A 22,003-nucleotide genomic window follows, 5' to 3' on the forward strand; every position below is an offset into this window, starting at 1 on the left:
ATGAATGTGATCTCATTGAAACTTGCAGAATACTGAGAGGCCTGGATGGAGTGGACATGGAGATGATGTTTCCACTAGTATGAGAGACTAGGACCTGAGGGCACAGCCCCAGAGTGAAGGGACAACACTTCAGAACTGAGGTGAGGAGGAGTTTCTTCAGCCAGAGGGCGTTTAATCTGTGAAATTCATTGCCACAGAGGGCTGCAGAGGCCAAGACATTGAGTGTATTTAAGACAGAGATAGATATGTTCTTGCTCAGTAAGGGGATCACAGGTTACAGGGCGTGAGAATGGTGTTAAGAAACTTGTCAGCCATGATCAAACAGCGGTGTGGCCTCAATGGGCCGAGAGGTCTAATTCTGCTGTGTATCTTAAAAGACCATAAGACATAGGAGCAGAAATTAGGCCATTTGGCCCATCTAGTCTGCTCTGCCATTCAATCATGGCTGATAAATTCCTCAACCCCATTCTCCCGCTTTCTCCCCGTAACCCTTGATCCCCTTGATAATCAAGAACCAATCTATCTCAATCTTAAATGTACTCAATGACCTGGCCTCCACAGCCTTCTGTGGCAGTGAATTCCATAGATTCACCACTCTCTGACTGAAGAAGTTTCTCCTTATCTCCATTCTAAAAGGTCTTCCCTTTACTCTAAGGCTGTGCCCTCAGGTCCTAGTCTCTCCTACCAATGGAAGCATCTTCCCAACATCCACGCTGTCCAGGCCATTCAGCGTTCTGTAAGTTTCAATTAGATCCCCCTTCATCTTTCTAGACTCCAATGAGTACAGTCCCAGAGTCCTCAAATATACCTCATATGTTAAGCTTCTCATTCCTGGGACCATTCTCATGAACCTCCTCTGAACCCGCTCCAGGGCCAGTACATCCTTCCTGAGATATGGGGCCCAAAACTGCCGAGGAGCGGCTGAGGCCTCTGGCTCTGTATTCAATGGATGTAGCCTGACCAGGGCCTTATAAAGTCTCAGTAGTTTTTATATTCAAGTCCTCTCAAAATAAATGCCAACATTTTAAGTAAGGCATTTGATAAGATTCCCCATGATAGGCTTATGCAGAAAGTAAGAAGGCATGTGATAGGGGGAAATGTGGCAGATTGGATTCAGAATTGGCTGACCCTTCGAAGACAAAGGGTGGTAGTGGATGAAAAATATTCAACAAGGATCTATTTGTGATTTTTGTAAATGATTTGGATGTAGGAGTGGAAGAGTGGATTAGTAAGTTCCTGGATGATACGAAGGTGGGTCGAGTTATGAATAGTGTGGAGGGCTGTTCTTGGTTACAAAGTGACATTGATAGGATGCAGAGCTGGGCTGAGAAGTGGCAGATGGAGTTTAACCCTGAAAAGTGTGAGGTGATTCATTTTGGTAGGACAAACTTAAAAGCAGAATACAGGGTTAACAGAAAGATTCTTGGCAGTGTGGAGAAGCAGAGGGGTCTTGGGGTTCATGTCCACAGTTCCCTGAAAGTTGCCACCCAGGTGGATAGAGTTGTTAAGAAGGTGTATGGTGTGTTAGCTTTCATTAATGGAGGAATTGAGTTCAAGAGCCACGAAGTTATGCTCCAGCTATACAAAAGCCTGGTTCGGCTACATCTGGAGTATTGTGTCCAGTTCTGGTCGCCTCATTACAGGAAAGATGTGGAAGCATTGGAAAAGGTGCAGAGGAGATTTACCAGGATGTTGCCTGGAATGGAGGGAAGGTCTTACGAGGAAAGGTTGAGAGAGCTAGGGCTTTTCTCTTTAGAACGACGAAGGATGAGAGGTGACTTGATAGAGGTGTACAAAATGATCAGAAGTATAGATAGAGTGGATAGCTAGAGACTTTTTCCTAGGGTGGAGGTAGCTATTATGAGGAGGCATAGTTTTAAAGTGAGTGGAGGTAGATATAGGGGAGACGTCAGAGGTAGGTTCTTTACTCAGAGAGTAGTAGGGGCATGGAATGCATTGCCAGAGAGGGTAGTGGAGTTGGCCTCATTAGGGGCATTTAAGCAGCAATTAGATAGGTATATGGATGATAGTCTGAGGTAGGGGTGGAGGTTAGATAGACCTTAAGTTTAGGGTAAAAGTTCGGCACAACATCGTGGGCCGAAGGGCCTATACTGTGCTGTACTGTTCTATGTTCTATGTTCTATTGCATTTGCCTTCCCGACTACTGACTCAACCTGGAAGTTTACCTTGAGAGAATCCTGGACTAGAACTCCCAAGTCTCTTTGCACTTCAGACTTCTGAATTTTCTCCCCATTTAGAAAATAGTCCATACTTTTATTCTTCTTACCAAAGTGCATGACCTATGTTCTTATGTGTGTTGGATATCCCAGGCAGCCACTCCCACCTGTGTAAAGGAGGTCACCAGTACACTCTTCAGAAGTGCATGTGACTAATCAGATCATACAACTGATGACTCCCAGCTGAAAGATCCATCGGATTTGTTACCATGGTAGATTATCCACAAGTGCAGGATGTCCTTAATTGCACCCCTGTGACCATCAAATTTTTATCAGACCAGTGAAAACAGTCATAAATAGGAAATATTTTTATTCAGTCAACCTGCGGATTGTATGTAATCATTGTGCATTATGCATGTGTGTGCACGATTTCCAGGCTGCAGCCATGAAACCAAGCCCTTCATAACTCACAGCTGCCGTATTTGGTAATTATTGGTGATTGAGGTTTGACCAGTCAGGGTGAGCTGTACAATATGAACCAGCAAGGGTCTCATGGAGCATCAGTAAACTAAATACTGTGTAACCTGGCAATGCAAAATAGTGTGAATCTCAATCTGAACACAGGACAAAGAGAAGACATCAACCTCATCTGAGGAGGACATCGGGAATGAGGAAACTAAGCAGAAAGGAGAACAAGAACATCCCCCTGCTGCGAAGACCAGAAGGTTAGAGGTAGATGCTGGTGAGGCTGAAGAAAACCATATCCAAAGTTTTTGAGAAGACTCATGGCTCGTGTTGCAGATGACTTTGTGGACATGCTCGCCGAACTGATGTGTCTCATTGCAGACATTTCATCACCCTGCTAGGTAACATCATCAGTGCGCCTCCAGTGAAGTGTTTGTGTTCTGTCCCTCTTGTTATTTATATACCTCAATCTGCTGGGGTGGTTGTCATCACTTCTGGTATGTTTTCCAGTGGTTTGAATATTGGGTCCAGTTCATGTGTTTGTTGGAGTTCCGGTTGGAATGCCAGGCCTCCAGGAATTCCCTGGCATGTCTCTGTTTGGCTTCTGCTATTATGGATGTGTTGTCCAAGTCGAATTCATGCCCTTCTTTGTCCGTGTGTATTGAGACCAGTGAGAATTGGTCACGTCTCCTGGTGGCTAGTTGGTGTTCATGTATCCTTATTGTCAGTTTTCTTGCAGTTTGGCCTATGTAGTGTTTCTCACAGTCCTTGCATGGTATTTTGTATATTATGTTAGTTTTATTGGTTATGAGTATGGGATGCTTTACATTCGTCAGTAGTTCTCACAGGGTGGGTTGTTGGTTTGTGGGCTACTCTGATACCTAAGGGTCTGAGTAGTCTTGCGGTCATCTCTTTTATGTCTCTGATATATGGTAGGGTGACTAATGTGTCTGGCCATGCTGTGTTTTCTTGTTGTGGTCTGTTGCAGAGGTAATGGCGGATTGTGCTTTTGGGGTATCCATTTCTTTTAAAACCTCCTTATAAGTGCTCCTGTTCTTTGCACAAATCCGGGTTGCTGCAGTGTGTTGTAGCTCATTTGAATAATGTCCTGATGCGGCTCCGTTTATGGGCATTGGGATAGTTGTTGGTGTAATTAAGTATCTGGTCCGTATGGGTGGTCTTTCTGCAAACACTGGTTTGGAGTTCCCCATTGTTCTTACGTTCCACCATTACCTCTGGTCAGTTATTGTTCTCTTCTTCTTTTGTGAATTTTATTCCCGTGAGGATGTTGTTTGCATGTCGGTGAGTGACTTCTGGTCTTGTGCTTTTGATAATCATGAAGGTTTCATCTACATAGCAGACCCAGAGTTGGGTTGAATAGTGGGGAGCGCTGTCCGTTCTAAGCTTTGCATTACCGCTTCTGCAGTCAGTCCTGATATTGGGGATCCCATTGGTGTTCCGTTGATTTGTTTGAATATACAGTCATTGAAGGTGAAGTGGGTTGTGAGGGACAGATCCAGCAGTTTCAGAGTGCTGTCCTCGTTGATGCTGCTGGTGTCATGGGGTGCCTGCCTTCCTGATTCATCCGGCGGTGTGGCAATTGTCTGTTTGGCTAGGTTGATGTTTATGGACGCAAATAGTGCTGTTACATCAAAGGATATAATTTTTTCGTTCTCTTCTATTCTGGTGTCCTTGATGATGTTGAGGAATTCTTGGGAGGAGTGGACGGAGTGGGTAGTGTTGTCTACTAAGTATTTCAGTTTTTCATTGTAGCAAACCATATCCCCTACTCTTCAATGAGGAAGAGCAGCTAATATTTTCTTCTGTAGCCATGGAAGTCACATGTTCTTCCAATAAATCACTTGCGTAGGCCTTCTAAAGCTTATAAAGTATTCTGTACATTTCTTGAAGTCACAATACATAATGTTGATGGGTGTTTCTGCGTACCTGTCATCAGTAAGCCTCCAACGAATACATCAAATAATAATAGAAGCACAGACATATTTTAATGGAACGGCAATATATTATTGTTAAACAATAATATCACCAATAGTTCCTAATGCCGTGGCATCCCAGGATCATTGATTCAATTGGAGGCAGGCAGTTGATCTCAATGCCCCATGGCCTTTGTTGACCATGGTCCTTTGGCAGCCTATTGCCCAAAAGGTCCCAGGGAACTAATGTGGTCCAGCGGCATGGAGGAAGCTGTTTGCTATCATCTGCTGGAGGAGTTCAAGTCACTGGCAGAGGGGCTCAGGAGCACAATAGTACTTCTTTCTGATTTTTATGGATCAAGATGCACCTTGAGGGGTGTCCAGGGATATGACCCACCTCCCATAGTCTATTGCTGCAGTGAGGTAATGGCAACATCAATGGTCTGAATGTTTGTACTAAAACCAGGCATCAACTGCATGCTCTCCCGAATCTCCCTCTCCAGGACTGTTACCAACCTCTTCACCCTCACCCACCTGAGTTATGACGGAGCCCACCCCCTGGATGGATGCTTCAATTGCACACACGTCTACCCAGTGTCTCAGGATTCTAGTCAATAGCTGGTCCTGTCTATGGGATCCACAACATTGCAACTGAATTCTGCTGAATGTCTCCTTATGGGGCTCAGTGTCAAATGTAATTTTATAATGGCCCTGTGAAACACCTTGAGATGTTTTATTATAATAAAAGCACTTTATAAATATTAGTTGTTGTTGCTGCATACCAAATGCTTCCCCAATCAGGAGGCCTAAGGACGATCTGAAATTGGCCTTGACCTCAATGATATTAACTATGCAAGCTATGTGCGTCACCCAATGGCACTGAAGTTCTTTGCCTCACAGGAATGGACCTTTTTAAAATCATTCTGTTTTGAACTGTGCAGCTGCTGAGGCTGTAGCAGCCTATGAAGAATCTTCAACAGAATTAACCTGGCACCTGCTCCACTCTGCACAAACACTTTGGGTAGTGAGGTCCTAATACTTTTATTGCCCAAATCCCTCATTTAGATATGTGTAAACTAATTCCAGTTTTACATGGCCACCAGGGATGTCTTCCAATCTAGATTTGGGTCAGGTAACTTTTAGATGTCTTTGATGTGCAGAAGTAGCCCTTGTTGTTAATGTTAAACACCTCTAAAATGCGTGCTCATGGTTCAGTCTATACATTCTTTCCCTATGGAGGGCATCCAGAACAAAATTTTTTAAAACTAGAGCAATATATCATTTATAGAGTCATATAGTACAGAAACAGATCCTTCGGTCCAACCAGTCCATGCCGAACATAATCCCAAACTAAACTAGTCCCACCTGCCTGCTCCCGGCCCATATTCTGCCAAACCTTTCCTATTCATGTACTTATCCAAATGTCCTATAAATGCTGTAATTATACCCACATCCATCACTTCCTGTGAGTGAAGTAAAATAAGTACTTTTTAACGTTCTTTCTTTCACTAAAAGGTTAAATGATGGATCAATTGAAATGTCCAAGACTGGAAACAGTAAAATTTTCATGGCGAGAATACGAAGTGTTGGTGGGTAAATAGTGTTAAGGTACAGATTAGCTATGATCTTTCTGTATTAGATGAGCCTTGGAGGAGTTCTCTTCATAATGTTTCTTCTCCCTCTTTAAAGAAACATTTGTTCAGAATGTCCTTACAGCAGTAGACATGGAATTGTTCACTGTGAAATTCCCAATCATATAAACAACCCATGTGATTATTCAGAATCACCATCTGTTGGTGCTCTCTCATCATCTTTATTCTAATTGTGTGGAACAATTTGATGGACAGTGATTGCATATTTAATTTAAAGATAATTTTACTGTGCTATGTGACAAAGTATGAAGTAGGAAAGGTTCCAGGAGGGAAACTTGTAACGTATCAAACAGAGAAACTTGTTAGATCTTCCAGCAATCAAAATACGTTTGGCTGGCCGCAGACTTTCTATCAAAATTAGGGTCCCGGATGAGGAAGCACTGTTCAGCTAAAGTTGCCAGTCATAGAATAACCAGAGAACAGTCAGTCCCTTAAGTAGGAATGCTAGAATCTGTTAGATTTTTCCTCCAATCACAGGCTGGTTGTCTTCCAAATTTGCTGCTGATTGGTCACTAGTGAGTTGGATGGAGAAGCTGCAAGAGGGGATTAGGAGGGGAAGAACAACCTGCAAGAGGCTCCAAAGAGAGTGAGAGTTAGATGTGAAGGAGGGTTTGAAAGAGTCAAATCAGTAAATGGGAATGGGGTGACAAGGAGACAGCAAGGGTGAGAAAGAACATTTTCAAACCTGTTAACAAAGTAATACTCAAACTTACTGGGAAAATTTGAAATTACCAAGCTAATAAATTACATGATAATTAATGTGGACTCTCTAGCTTATGGCTGCATATGGGGAGGGGATGCAGTGAATGCTATTGTAATGAATACAATGTCAATTGTTTGATTTAAATCTAAGATTCAGAGCTCAGATGCAGTCCTAACTACCGAGTTAAAATCTTCCAGCTTTGTGCATAGGCAGTGGAAACCATTAGCTGTGACCTTACATGTCAGCAGATGATGTGTTTAGTGTGATGGTTTTGTGTGTAAGCGTGTGCATTAGTTTTTGTTGCTAACCTAACTTGTCGTCTTGTGCTAATTTTAGATCCTGCATTGTCTAAGAAATTAGTATCCTCATTGTGTTTTGTGACTTTAACTTTCATGGAGAGTTGATGATTCTTGAGGATTTTGAATTATTCTAATTCTGTTTCTGCGTAAGCCTAAATATATCACATGTCAAAGTGAATACTGAAGATAATGTTACATGAGTGGATTATCTAGGATATGAATTAGTGAGAATGAAAAGGGAGCCCCTGAAAACCAAAAAAAAGGATTTCCCAAAAATTTAAAACATAGTTTTCAAGAACAGCCCTTGGAAAAAAAAAATGTCTTGACCCCTGCTCAGTAACTAACCCTTTGCAGTAGGTCCAAGTCACACCATTATACATAGATTAGTGTAGATTGAGGGACAACCCCACCCCATTCCCCACAAACATCTACCAGCACTGGTTAAACAGTCAGGCAATGTCAGCTCCTTCATGCCCCCACCAGGTGCTGAATGTAATTGCATCCTGTTACATTTCGAGAAGGATCAAGAGCCTGAAGCATTAAATAACAACAGGAGCTTTATTCAAGAGGTGTTCACTCTGCAGGCAATAAAATTAGACTGAGCTGTTTCCTGCCTAAAATAACTGAAGTCATTGTGATGTCACATGATCAGACTATTAAAGTGACAATCTACCATACTTATCAAAAACACAACTACACCCCAAGAAGAATGAAGCCATCAAGTGATAACTAATTGACCATTCAAAGGTCTCAATCGGCAGTGGGACAGGAAGTTTAGGCCTTCACCACAGAACTTAAATCAGACAAGGTGTAATGGGTGTTCTGGTTTACCACCAGCCCACTTAATTAAATTCACTTCCAGGCAGTTCACCTCCAGGATTAGAAGATTATCCCTAATGTTACTGCAAATTAACTTAGTTAAGTTTTATTCAACATTTGCCAATATAAAATGTTCTGAAGAAATGTTCAAATTTTTTTACAGCCATACAGCATGGAAACAGACCCTTCAGTCCAACTGGTCATGCCAACCAAATTTCCCAAACTAAATAGTCCCACTTGCTGGCATTTGACTCACATCCCTCTAAAACCTTCCTATTCATGTACCTATCTAAATGTCTTTTAAACATTGTAACTGCATCTGTATCTACCACTTCCTCTGGAAGATCATTCTACAGATGAAGCACCCTCTGTGTGAAAAAGTTACCCCTCAGGTCCCTTTTAAATCTTTCTCCTCTCACCTTAAAAATATGTCCCCTTGTTTGAATACCTCTAACCAAGGGAAGTGACCTTTGCTATTCACCTTATCTATGCCCCTCATGATTTTATACAACCTCTTTAAGGTCACCCCTCAACCTCCTATCCTCTAGTGATACAAGGCCCAGCCTATCCTTATAATTCAGGCCCTCCAGTCCTAGAAACATCCTGGTAAATCTTTTCTGAACAGTCTCCAATTTAGTAATATCCTTCCTATAGCAGGTGACTAGAACTGGACATAGTATTCTAAAAGTGGCCTCATCAGCATCCTGTAAAACCTCAACATGATGTCCCAACTCCCATACTCAATGGTCTGAGCGTGCTATTCACCTTCTTAACTATGCTGTCTACCTGTGATGCAACTTTCAAAGAACTATGTTCCTGAATCCTTAGGTTTATCTGCTCGATAACACTCTCCAGGGGCCTATTATTAACTGTATAAGTGCTGTCCTTGTTCGTTTTACCAAAATGCAACACCTGTCATTCGTCCAAATTAAACTCCTTCTGCCACTCCTCAGTCCATTGGCCCAATTGATCAATCCCTTTGTAATCTTAGATAACCTTCTAAACTGTCGACTATAACACCAATTTTGATGTCATCCACAAACTTACTGACCATGCCTCCTAAATTCTCATCCAAATCATTTGTGTAAATGACAAACAAGATCCTGCAGAACACTGGTGGTCACAGGCCTCCAGACTGAAAAGTAACCCTCCACCACCACTGTCTGTCTCTTGCTGTCAAGCCAATTTTGTATCCAATTGGCCAGCTCTCCCTGAATCCCATGTGATCTAACTTTACTAATTAGTCTACCATGCGGAACTTAGTCAAAGTATTTACTGAAGTCCTTATAGACAACGTCTACAGCTCTGCCTCCTCAATCTTTTTGGTTATGGCATCAAAAAAGCTCAATCAAGTTTATGAGGCATTATTTCCCACACACAAAGCCATGCTGACTATCCCTAAACAGTCCTTGTCTCACCAAATTTATGTAAATCCTATCTCTCAGAATCCCCTCTAACAACTTACCCACCACTGATGTCAGACTCACAGGTCTATAGTATCCAAGCCTCTCCTCACAGCATTTCTTAAATAAAGGCACAATATTAGCCACCCTCCAGTCCTCCGGCAGCTCATCCCTGGCTGTAGATGATCCAAGTATTCTGTTAGGGGCCCCACAATTTCTTTCCTAACTTCTCACAATGCCCTGGGATACACTTGATCTGGTCCTGGAGATTTATCCATCTTTATGTTTTTTTTAAAGGGCCTCCAGCACTTTCTCTTCTGTAATATGGACTCTTTTCAAGACATCAATATTTGTTTCCCTGAGTTCCCCAGCCTCTATTTCTTTCTCTGCAGTAAAACTGATGTGAAATATTCATTTAGTATCTCTCCCATCTGCTGTGATTCCACACATAGACAACGTTGTTGATCTTTAAGGGACCCTATTTTCTTCCTTGATGCTCTTTTTCTCTTAATATACTTGTAGAATCTCTTTGGATTATCATTAATCTTATCTGCCAATGCAATTTCATATCCCCTTTTGGCTCCCCTGATTTCCCTCTTAAAAAGGTCCCTACACCCCTTATACTCTTCAAGAGATTCACTTGATCCCAGTTGACTATCTCTTATATATGACTACTTCTAATTCTTAACCAGAGCCTCAATATCTTTAATCATCCATTGTTCCCTACTCTTACTAGCCTTAGCCTTCACTTTAACAACAAAAATAAAATTTAAATTGGAAGTAAACACAAAATTCTGGAAGAACATAGCATTTTTGTCAACATTTGTGAAGAGAAGTTGGAAGTTTAATAATCTAAGGAAGGATCTTAAGTCCAAAAACTTAATCTGTCTTTTCTCCTTACAGCTGCCGATGGACGTGCTGCGTATTTAGTTTGTAGTTTGTAACAGTATTTGCTTTTGATCATGTAATTGTGGACATTTGTATTTTCAGGCAGTTTATTCTGACGAATGGAAACAGGGAAAGAATCCTCTGAACAGACTTTGCCATACTTGTCACCTTGTGAAGCCGCTTCGGTCTAAGCATTGTCATGTAACTAACCGCTGTGTAACGTGCTTCGACCATTACTGCCCTTACATCTATAATGACGTAGGCTACAGAAACCGGTACAGTGATCTTGATTTCAAAAATATGATTGAAATGTATATGCCATTTAAGTGTATATGTTGGTTACTTATATTTCTTTTGGATTCCTTTTCTTAAAAAAGATGGATTTGAATATCAAAACAGGACAATATTACTGTCCTCTTCCTACCTTCCTTCCCCTCAGTCATCTGTTCCCTAATCAATATTTATTCCTCTCTACCCTCCATCATTTTTTTTTGACAACTTTCTTCTTCAATTTGATGTTCCTAAGTTTCTAGGTTCCACAAAGTTAGCCAGGATGACTGCTATTCCAGGGTCTTTTCCCACGATTGGAAATCAGCACCACCCCACTATCACCATCCCAAACAATCCACTGCCCATGATGGTTGCTGGCACCAGACAGTTGGCAGCCTTGCCCATCTCTGACCCTAAATATAAACTTCTTTGGAAATTCAGCCCTCATTCTCACAACTCGGATCTGCTCATGAGAGTTCCAAAGCGAGCAGATGTTAGGATAGGATGATGGTGATGGTGTGAGAGAAACTATTGATAAACTTCTGATGGATAACCAACTTAAAATAAACATTTGATTCAAGACACAACCTTTTGACCTTAGTCGTGAGGCCTTTTCATGTGATTAACGTGTCTAAAATTTCAAATGCTCTTTTATTTTACAACTAATTAACTATCTGGTCACTAATTTTGGTGGCATTCTCAATAAGCGTAAGTTTAACTTACTAATTAACCTACACTCAAAACAGTTCAGAGCCTCTTTGTAATTTATGTTGCATATGTTTATTTTTGGATATAATTAGCTCTGTATAATTTGGTAGATTAGAGAGAATGGCTCACTTTTGGGAAGTACAGTCACAATGGGCTCAGTGGCCCTTTTCTGTGATATAAAGTTTCTTTAGATAGAAATTTTCATTCCCTTAGGCAACATGGGCAACATCAAGAGACTTTGGAAAATGCTACGAAAATGATAAAACCACAATCTCAACATTGAGAAAATAATTTTCACCTTGTGGTTTAAATGGCAAATTTAGAATCTTGCTAATAAATAGCAACTACTTCTTTTCCATGCATTTGCATTTCATTAATAACCCAACTTATCTCATTCCTATATAACTCCTAATTCTTCCCTGCCCTGAGAAAATAGACAACACCAATTCCTGATATAAAAATCAAAGCACTTACCTGGCTGCAGCAGCTTGCTGCTTGCCAATCTGCACCTTTTATCCAACTCTGTCTTTATTACATCCCTGCAGGCTAGGACCAGAAGAGGTTTCCCTAGTGAGTGAGTAAGAAGTGCAGAGAACAGGAAGGGTTATGTGTTGGGAGAATGAGGTAGAGGAAAGCCTTTGATTAGACATGATGCATGCAATAACAAGAGTTGTTGTCCATGAGCTTTGATATGAGGCAATTTGTCCTAGCAGAGGTAGAGTGGGAGGTGGCTCTGTGAATGTGAGGTAACAGAGAAAAGATTGTGGCACTTATCCTGGAAAGCACTGAAAATCATTAACCTTCTTCCTGGGATACTGCCCTGACCAGAGCTAATTTCTGGGTCCAAGCTGAACATGTCTGGTAGCATAGCCTGCTTTGCTAGATAACACGATACTTCTCTTCATCATCTCATCTGCTGGCACCTCGAGCTCCGTCAGTGAACCAAAGACTTGCTAACTTACTTTACTCAGCTATTTCCTCAGGGATAATGGAGCAAGGCCACAGTGTGAAGGGCAGTTCCTGGTTTGCAGTGACTGAAATACTGTAGAGCTGGGGTTTAAATATGGCACCACTGGCATAAATGTTGCAAAGTCTCAGCAGTGGGAGCATTTCCTCCTCTCCCTCTGTACGATTCCATGAGCCAGAGCCTGGATCAGATTTATATGATGAACATCAGACAATGCATGAGAAAAGTGCCACCAGCCATGGTGGACTGACAGCCATGAATCTCTCATTTGAGAAAATACATTGTCAAAATAAAAGGGAAAAATGAAGTCGTGTGATTCTATTATTCTAATTTATTCTGAATCTTAAATCTAAAAAGTACTAAAAAACAGCAGTGCAAATTTCCACTCAAAAGCTTTGTGCCAATCATCTCCAACACCGTGGATAGTTTTCTTTCCCCATATTCCAAAAATAATGTGGATGCAATGAAAAAGAACAAACATTGACGAATACGATACCTGAATTGAGTGGAAAGAATGTATTTCATGGCCGATCTGATTGTGGCCTCAACTCTAGTTTCCTGCTTACCTCTTTTATTCAGCTATCTCTACTTTAAAAATAATCCATTATCCTGACAGCACTGTTCCCTGAAGATTGAAATTCCACAGATCCACGGCCCTCTGAGAGGAAAAAAAATCTCACCTTCTTTTAAATTAGATACATTTATTTTCAAACTATGTCAGCTGGTTCTAATCTCTGGGGCAAGTGGAAACATCCTTTCAGAATCCATCCTGTCAAATCCTCTTGTATTGTATATTTCAATCCAACCATCTTTCATTCTTCTAAACTTCAGTGGATAGTAACCCAACTTGTCTAAACTCTCTCATTCGATAACTCCCAGAAATCAGTCAAGTGAATCTTCTCTGAACTATTTCTAATACAATGACATCCTTTCCTGAGTAAAGAGAACAAAACTGTACACAGAGTCTGTTTGTGATCTTATCAATGTCCTGAACAATGTCTTTCCTTCTCTTACATTCCATTCACCTTGCACTAAACAACAATCGTTAGCTATACTCGCATACTAACATTTTCTAATTTATGTACTAGAGCAACCAGAACCTCTTAACCTCACAATTCTGCAATCTTCTCCATTTGGATAATTTGCTGCTTTTCTGTTCTTCCTGAAGAACAGTTAACATTTCGCCTGCAGATCTACCAAATTTAGCAACCATATATTCAGTCTCTTCATCCAAGTATCATAGATTGTATATAGTTGAGGCCTCTACAGTGATGCTTTTGGCACTCCACTGTCACACCTTTCCAGGTCATAAATGTCCCATTTATGCCTATTTCCTGTTTCCTGTTTCCTGACCAATCCCCTAGTCACATAAATATGTCACCAACTACAGCATAATTTTATTTTCTGTAGTAACCTTTGACATAACATCTTGCCTGTGGAAATCCAGGTGTACCTCATTTCGATGTTTCCCTTTATCCATGATGCTTGTTACTTCTTAAAGAGCTGTGATAAATTAGTCAAACGTAATTTCCCTTTCACAAACTCATACTGATTCTGCGCAATTGTGTTGAGATTCTCTAAGTGCTCTGCAATAAACTCTTATTAATAGATTCCAGCCTTTTCCCTATGACAGATGTTAAACTAACTGGCCTGTATTTTCCTGCCTTGTCTCCCTCCTTTCTTTAATAAAGGAGTTACATGTGCCATTTTCCAATCTGCTGGAATCTGGAGAATTTTGGAAAATTAAAACTAATGCACCGAATGGGCTGCAGTGGTTCAAGATAGCAGCTCACCACTATCTTCTCAACAGCAACATTAGATGGGCAATAAATGCTGATCCAGCCTCTGAAGAACACAACTCATCAAGAATTTTTAAAAATCTGTATCTCAACAGTCATTTCTTTTTAAGATGCTCAGATGAAGTCCATCAGTACCTGGGGGCTTGTCAGTTTTTTTTTTCAAAACATTTTGTCAGTACTTTTATATGGTGATTATAATTGTTTTATCCCTCCTCTCTCATTCATGTCCTAACTTACAATTATATTAGGATGTTTTTGTATCCTCTACAGTGAAAATAGCTCCAAAATACCCAATCAATTCATTAGACATTTCCTTATTTTCCATTTAATATTTCCATTTAATTCCACAGATCTACTCAGAACCAACCCTCACTTTAATTACTCTTTCCTCATTTAAATACCTATAGAAACTCTACTTACCTGTTTCTTTATTTCTAGCTCTCATTATCTCATACCCTATTTTTCCCCTTATTACATTTCAATAATTTTTTGATATTTATTATATACTGCCATATTAATTTGATTTTATCTTTAATTTCCTTAGTTAGCCTGAAGCCTTTCTTTCTCACCTGAATGTACCTTTGCTCAATGTTATGGAATGCCCCCTTAAAAATCTGCCACTGCATTCTAAGGACTTATTTCATTGCCTGATTTTCCAGTTCACTTTTGCCAGTTCTATCTTCTTGCTCATATTTTTTTTAATTCATTTTGTGAGATGTGGGAACTGCTGGCTAGCCAGCATTTATTACCTGTCCCTAGTTGCCCTTGAGAAGGTAGTGGTGACCTGCCTTCTTGAACTGCTGCAGTCCACCCATAATATCGTTAGGGCGGGAATTCCAGGATTTTGACCCAGTGACAGTGAAGGAACAGCGATATATTTCCAAGTCAGGATGGTGAGTGCTTTGGAGGGGAACCTGAAAATGGTGGTGTTCCCATATGTCTGCTGCCCTTGTCCTTCTAGATGGGAGTGGTCCCAGTTTTGGAAGGTGCTGTCTAAGGATCTTTGGTGAATTTCTGCAGAGCATCTTGTAGATAGTAGCAGCAGTGTGTACTGAGCATCGGTGGTGGAGAGAGTAGATGTTTGTGGATGCAGTGCCAATCAAGCAGGCTGCTTTGTTCTGGATGGTGTCAAGCTTCTTCAATGTTGTTGGGGTTGCACCCATCCAGGCAACTGGGGAGTATTGCATCACATTAGAGACTTGTGCCTTGTAGATGGTGGACAGGCTTTGGGGAGTCAGAAGGTGAGTTACTGCCTAATATTCCTAGCCTCTGACCTGCTCTTGTAGCCACTGCATTTATGTTGTGAGTCTAGTTGAGTTTCTGATCAATGATAATTCCCAGGATGTTGATAGTAGAGGATTCAGTGATGGTAACACCAATGAATGTCAAGGGGTGGTGGTTAGATTGTCTCCTGTTGGTGATGGTCATAGCCTGGCAATTGTGTGGCGCACACGTTACTTGCCATTCATCAGCCCAAGCATGGATATTGTCCAGATCTTGTTGCATTTGGACACGGACTGCTTCAGTGTTTGAGGAATCGCAAATGGTGCTGAACAGTGTGCAATCATCAGTGAACATCCCCACTTCTTACCTTATGATGGAGGGAAGGTCATTGATGAAGCAGCTGAAGATGGTTGGGCTTAAGACACTACCCTTGGAACTCCTGCAGAGATGCCCTGGAGCTGAATCAGTTAAGTTAAAATACTAGGCTTGAACTAACTCATTTCCTCTTTAAATGGCCCCTTTTGGCCCTTCAAGCTGGCTCCATCATTCAACAAGATCATGGCTGATTTTCTATCTCTGCTAAATGTCTCTGCATTATTCCCATACTCCTTAATTCCTATAGTACATAAAGGTCTATTGTCCTTTGCGTTAATTGGGAGGTCTCACAGAGCGGAATTATTAAGATTAAAGGTATATAAATGGTGGGTATTGATTTATTAAGACTTGTCATGAGGACAAATAAGAAACTGGCATTGGAAGGAGGTTCATGCTCTTTCAGTCTTGTTGGAACAGGTTGCTATATATATATACATATGTCTAAAGTTCATATTCAGGATGTTACAGATTTTATTTATGGTATTTTTACAGGATTTATTTTATGGGCTTCTTAGCCACAATGTGCCTTAATAGTGTGATGGGAGTCTACTTTGCTTGGGACTGGTTTAACGAGATGGGTCGTAGCATATTCATTGGAATCGGCTTCATCTTCCTGTCTGTTATTGCATTCGCTTCAGCAATAATGACCTGCATATATGTATGTACTGTTCTTATCTTTCAGGTTACAGTTTTTACTACTTTTTTTTTACCAAGTCTCATATATTTATTCTTCCTCCTTCTGAAATGGTATCATACCAGAGCATAATCAGGCTATCATTGATTTTTCCCATACATTTTTCAGCAGGGATCATTAGATCTAGGCTCTATATTCTTCACAAATTTAATGGCATATTTAAGAAATAATTGTATGAGCTCAGGATAGATGTGGCACTTTGCAAACAGGCATAAAGAATGAAACCCCAGAAGGAGATTTGGCCCTAAGGAATTCAATGCCAATTTCAGAGAGAGCTATTAGAGAAGCCTAAGTAGATATTCTTCAATTTGGAAAAGTTTCTTGTTTTATAGCAACAATCCCAAGATGGGAGCAAAGATACAATACTGCAAAATAATTACTTTTTATTTATTGGATTAATGGACTAGTAATCCAGAGCACCAGGCTAGTATTCTGAGAACATGAATTTGAATACCACCATGACAGATGAGGAAATTTGAATTCAATTTTAAAAATCTGGTATTAAAAGGTAGCCTAATGGTGACCATATAACCACTGTTGATTATAGTTTTTAAAAATCTGATTCACTAAATTCCTTTTGGGGATGGAAATCTGCCGTTCCTACCTGATCTGGCCTACATGTGACTCCAGATCCACAGCAATGTGGTTAACTTGCAACTGACCTTTGGGCAGTTAGGAATGGACAATAAATGCTGACAAATGTTGGCCTAGCCAGCAGCATCCACAATCCACGAACAACTAAAAAAATTAACTCCTGCAGCTGTCAACATTTTGTTAAAGCTGTGTGACGCCACAATTAATTGAGAGTAATTAAGATGTAGCAAGTGCTGCCACACAGTTGTTGAGGTGAACAACACTCATTCATTTAAGAAAAAGCAAAATAAGTACACAATAGAGAAATGAGTTAAAAAAAATGCTGGTAGGATTCAAAGATGCTCATGTGGAGCACAACTGCCAGGATGGACCAGACTGAATGCTCTGTCACTGTGCTGTAAATTTTATGTAGTTAGTTTAATTTTTGAAATAAATCGATTTCTATTAAAGTCATGAGATGATTTTGAAGAAACCACTTTAAAACAATGTTTACATAATGATATTTTATTCTTGATCTAATTGTCCAGGAGTTACATTAAACATTAATAATAAATCTTATTTATGGTTGTAGCAGATAGGATGTGTCAGTATGAGTACAACTTGCGTATTATTACTTCAACCATAATTATGCTGCACTTTTAGTTACAAAATCATTGTAATTCTTCTACTACTGTACTTGTTCTAGAAATGCTACTTAGTTGTATCCTAAGAAAAATTAATTGTATATTATAAAGTTAGATTACAAGCTGTAACCTGTATGGTTAAGTGAATTGGATACATTTAATGTTAGTTTTGTTGCCCTCCAGTGTTTCACTTTGGCTAAATTTAGTAAAATTCATTAGCTTCTCATATTGGCTCAAATTCTAACCAGACAGTTGGTTAAGCAGCGCAAAATGGACTTACATGTCAGCACCATGTGGAATCCCCAATACAAATGACTCCATGGTAACTGCCCAGGAAGCTGAATTTTCCAACAAAGAATTACAGTGCTTCTGGAAGCCTCTGAAAGTGTCCATTAAAGGCATTCAATTTAGATGGTTCCAAATCACTTAGACTTAACAGTTACACAGGAAACAATATTGGATTAAAAATCTACTGTCACTCCTGGGTAAGTATAAACCTGAACTCCCAACACATTACTGATACAATTCCCTCAACTACATGACTTCTGATCCTTACATCCACCAGAACCCTAAGGAAAACCCCTTTGCATCATCCACAACATGATTCCACCTTCCAACGGATTGTGCTGGACCCAACTTTTGCTTCCCTGCTGACATGACCTTGCAAGACCCAATATTCACCCCACTGCGGGCCTGAACCCCTGAAACCCATGAACTCTCCTAGCTGTTAAACCTGACACCCCTCACTCCAACCAGACTACAGCGTAACCCAGCACTCCCTTTACTGAAACTAACTACAGCCCCTCACCCAAACCAACAACTCTGCCCACGTGCTGGGCTTGACCTTCCACTCCACTCTACTCCTTACCCACTTGGGCATAACTACCCTACATACTCATTCACCTATCTGGCACCGTAACATCCTACCGTCCTGGAAACATACCTACTTCAGCCACCTGATACCCCACTTAGCCAATTTCTGGTAAAATTCCGCTTAAAGCTTTCCAACCCTGTTTGGAATAACTGGGTCCTCCGATTTAACTAATTTGCAGGTCTGTTTGGTCTATCTGATGAGCGTACATCCAATGAACATTATGGTCTGACTATTTAGTTGTTAGGATCACGTAACTTGCTTCACATCATCTCTAAATTCATTAGAAAATACACTTGTTACTGGATGTGATCTGACTTGACTATGTTATTTCTATAAACAGCCTCAGAAAACACTATTGTGAAAAGAAAACTTGACATATTGATGTAAAACTTGAATTAATACTTGATTACTTTGTAATAATATTGAATCCTTCTCCTTTGTCATTGCCTTCTACTTTTTTTTATTTATTTCATTCTCCATTGTTTTCTGAATCTTACAAGATTCATCCCTCTATTTGTTACTTTTTGCTTTTCACCTCTAAATTATAGGTTGAGGATTATAACTATAAGAGACAAAATTAAAATGTAATTGCTATTATTAAGCTTTGGAGATAACGTTCTCAACTGCATTCATATTGATTTTAAACTAAGAATACATTTTGATATCGTTGGGTGCAAAGTGGAAAATAATCACTTTTCATTTTTGTGACAGACTATTATGCTGGATACATAACCATGAGTATGCCTTTCTCCTCCATTTATACAAAGAGCACAGTAATTCAAGTTGTTAGTCTGACTATTTCAATCAAAATGTAACTGACAAACTGGAATTTTAATTCATCTGCATCATCTATGTATAAAATTCTGGAGAATTAAGGCTTTACAAAAACGCCAAGACTTATTTTGCACTGAACTTACTGATGGTGAGTTTTATTTTTACAGTTCTACACAGCTACAGTTAATATAACAATAAATGAACACATGAACCAGAAGAGATACAGTTATCTTTATGATGAACAAGGGCGCTTCCGTAACCTGTTCAACAGGGGCATTAAACTGAACTTGATGGAGTTCTTTCACCTTATTGACCCACAGAAGGAGCATGAACTTAACACACTGAATGAGCTGTGTAACATCTGAGTACAGTGTGGAATTTGTGCCATTGGATCAGATTTTCTTTCATCAAAGTAGAAGCACAAATATCATTTTTACTTTTTTAAAACATCATCCCAATAATTTCGAGATAGTAGGAACTGCAGATGCTGGAGAATCCAAGACAACAAGGTGCAGAGCTGGATGAACACAGCAGGCCAAGCAGCATCATAGGAGCAGGAAGGCTGACGTTTTGGGTCTAGGCCCGAAAAGTCAGCCTTCCTGCTCCTATGATGCTGCTTGGCCTGCTGTGTTCATCCAGCTCTGCACCTTGTTATCCCAATAATTTCGACTGTTTCAGGAAAAATATAAAGATGTATTACTGTAATACAACAAACCTGCTAATTTTGGAAGAGAATCAAGGATTGAGGTTGGGAGAACAGTCATGGGTCTAGGTGCTTCTCCTGTTTTTGGGCTATTTATTTCTAACTTCCCTCTCCCACCTTTAACCCTCCCTCTTTCATCCTTCAGAATTGGGAATAGGAGTCAAAATATTTCCCCTCTGCATGTCCCCTCGTGGGCTCTTTTTTGATTTTCAGGGACATATTTTTTTTTCACTAACTCATTTATTACAGTCACATAGTAACAGCATCATTGTGTTTAAATGAAAGTAATATATTGAGGATGCTGGAAAGCTGAAATAAAAACGGAAATTGCTGGAGAAACTCAGCAGTCCGAGCAGCATCTGCGGAGAGAGAAACAAAGTAAATGTTTTAACTTTGATCTGTCTCTTCTTCAAAATTTCTGTATTTATATTGCCAAACAGGGTTCTTGGACTCACACAAAAGAAGAATTAGAAGATTTACAACAATATCTTCAATAATTTCTAAATCTCCACTTAAAATTAAAGCCACAACACAGAAAGAAAGCATTAATTTCTTGGCAGTATTTAAACTGGCAACAGATAACAGGAATAATTTAACAAGAAAAATATTAATTAACTGACACTTCTACACACTAAAAGCCATCAACCTAAACCCATTTACCACACACTGTTGAGGTCACAGTTAATGTCACATTTGCACAAAGCTGGAAGATCTTAACTAGGCAGTTAACTCCTTTCTCACTGAATTTTAAAATTAAAAATTAAAAAATGACTTAGGTTCATTACAACAATAATCAGTACACTCCCACCACCATATGGTAGTCCCAAAACAAATACAGCCTTAAGCTTGAAATTCCACATTTATTTGCAAACAAGTCACTCAGTAATTTTTCAGTTTTCATGGTTCCTAGTTAGATGAGGATTTTTTTGGTCAGGTTTAAAACTGTTCACGCTATTTGCAGTCTCTCTCTCTACACACACACATACACACACACACACACACACACACACACACACACACACTTAGTAACCTGCCTCCTCCCTCTGCCCATTCTTTTTCAGAATCTCTCCATTTCCCCTCCTCTAATTGCCTCCGTACTCCTTCTGCCCCACCTTGCAGCCTACTCTCTCTCTCTCCCCCTCCCTCCCTCCCTCTGCCCTCTTGCAGCCGTTCTCTCTCCAACCTCTTTGCAACCTCCCTCTCTCTCTTGCCTTACAAACTCCTCTTAACTGGGACAACGTAATCATAGTAGCCCTAGCCAAACACAGGCATGCAAGGGAATTCCTAGAGGCATGGTTCTCAAATGCAATCAATAAACATATAGAATTGGACCCCATATACAAACCCATACAGAACAAAACCAGAAATGACACAACTCACCATAACAGACCGGAAAGTGGAGTGGAACAACATCACTTCATTGGAGGCCTCATTGATGATTTTACCTAGCATAGTGATGAAACATCTCAACGAAAACAAGCCAGCTCAGCAAGCAAGTCAACATCCTTACAAACACCTCTCTCTCTCTTCCGCCCCCCCCCCCCCCCCCATCCCCCCGCCAACCCTTTTGCATCCTCCATCTCTTGTTCTCTCCTTCCATTTTTCCTGTGTTTCTGAGTGTTGCTTTGTGCCTGGCTGCCCCTAGAGGTGCCCCAGTGATTAACATTGTATGCATCCCCTGTCCAGGGTCCTGGATATACATAGTGTCAATCAGCTGCTATTACTGTACTAACTGTGCATTTGCACCTGGCCTTTACCTGAAAAGCACTGACAGTGTAGACCAGATAAAAGTAGGGTGGGCCGCACAGCTTGAAGTATTCTGCTAATAAAATTCAGGACACAAGTAAGGCCCTCACCTTAAATCATTCAGTGCAACTGCATGGTTTCCCTTCCTGGTATGTTTGTATTAAGATCCTTCCCATTGTGCAGCTGTCTAGTATTTTCACAAGTCAGGGAAACAAAACTAATACTGTCAAATTGGACATTATGAAATTCCTTGAGGTTAAGCATAAGAGATTCCTGAAAGTATTTTTTGCAAATATGATGTGACCAATCAAG

General features: G+C 40.3%; 1 protein-coding gene across 1 annotated transcript in view; it reads left to right on the forward strand.

Moving 5' to 3' along the window:
- The window catches only part of LOC109927799 (probable protein S-acyltransferase 23), an 87,903-nt gene extending 68,145 nt beyond the window's left edge, over window positions 1-19,758 (forward strand). Inside the window, exons 8-10 of the mRNA XM_048603671.1 lie at window positions 10,443-10,615; window positions 16,176-16,341; window positions 19,410-19,758. Coding sequence (XP_048459628.1) covers window positions 10,443-10,615; window positions 16,176-16,341; window positions 19,410-19,607 — 537 coding nt within the window. The 3' untranslated portion in view covers window positions 19,608-19,758. The remainder of the gene's footprint in view (window positions 1-10,442; window positions 10,616-16,175; window positions 16,342-19,409) is intronic.
- The last annotated feature ends 2,245 nt before the right edge of the window (window positions 19,759-22,003 follow it).

Source organism: Rhincodon typus, chromosome 1, assembly GCF_021869965.1.
Source record: "Rhincodon typus isolate 14 chromosome 1, sRhiTyp1.1, whole genome shotgun sequence".
NCBI classification, from domain to species: Eukaryota; Metazoa; Chordata; class Chondrichthyes; order Orectolobiformes; family Rhincodontidae; genus Rhincodon; species Rhincodon typus.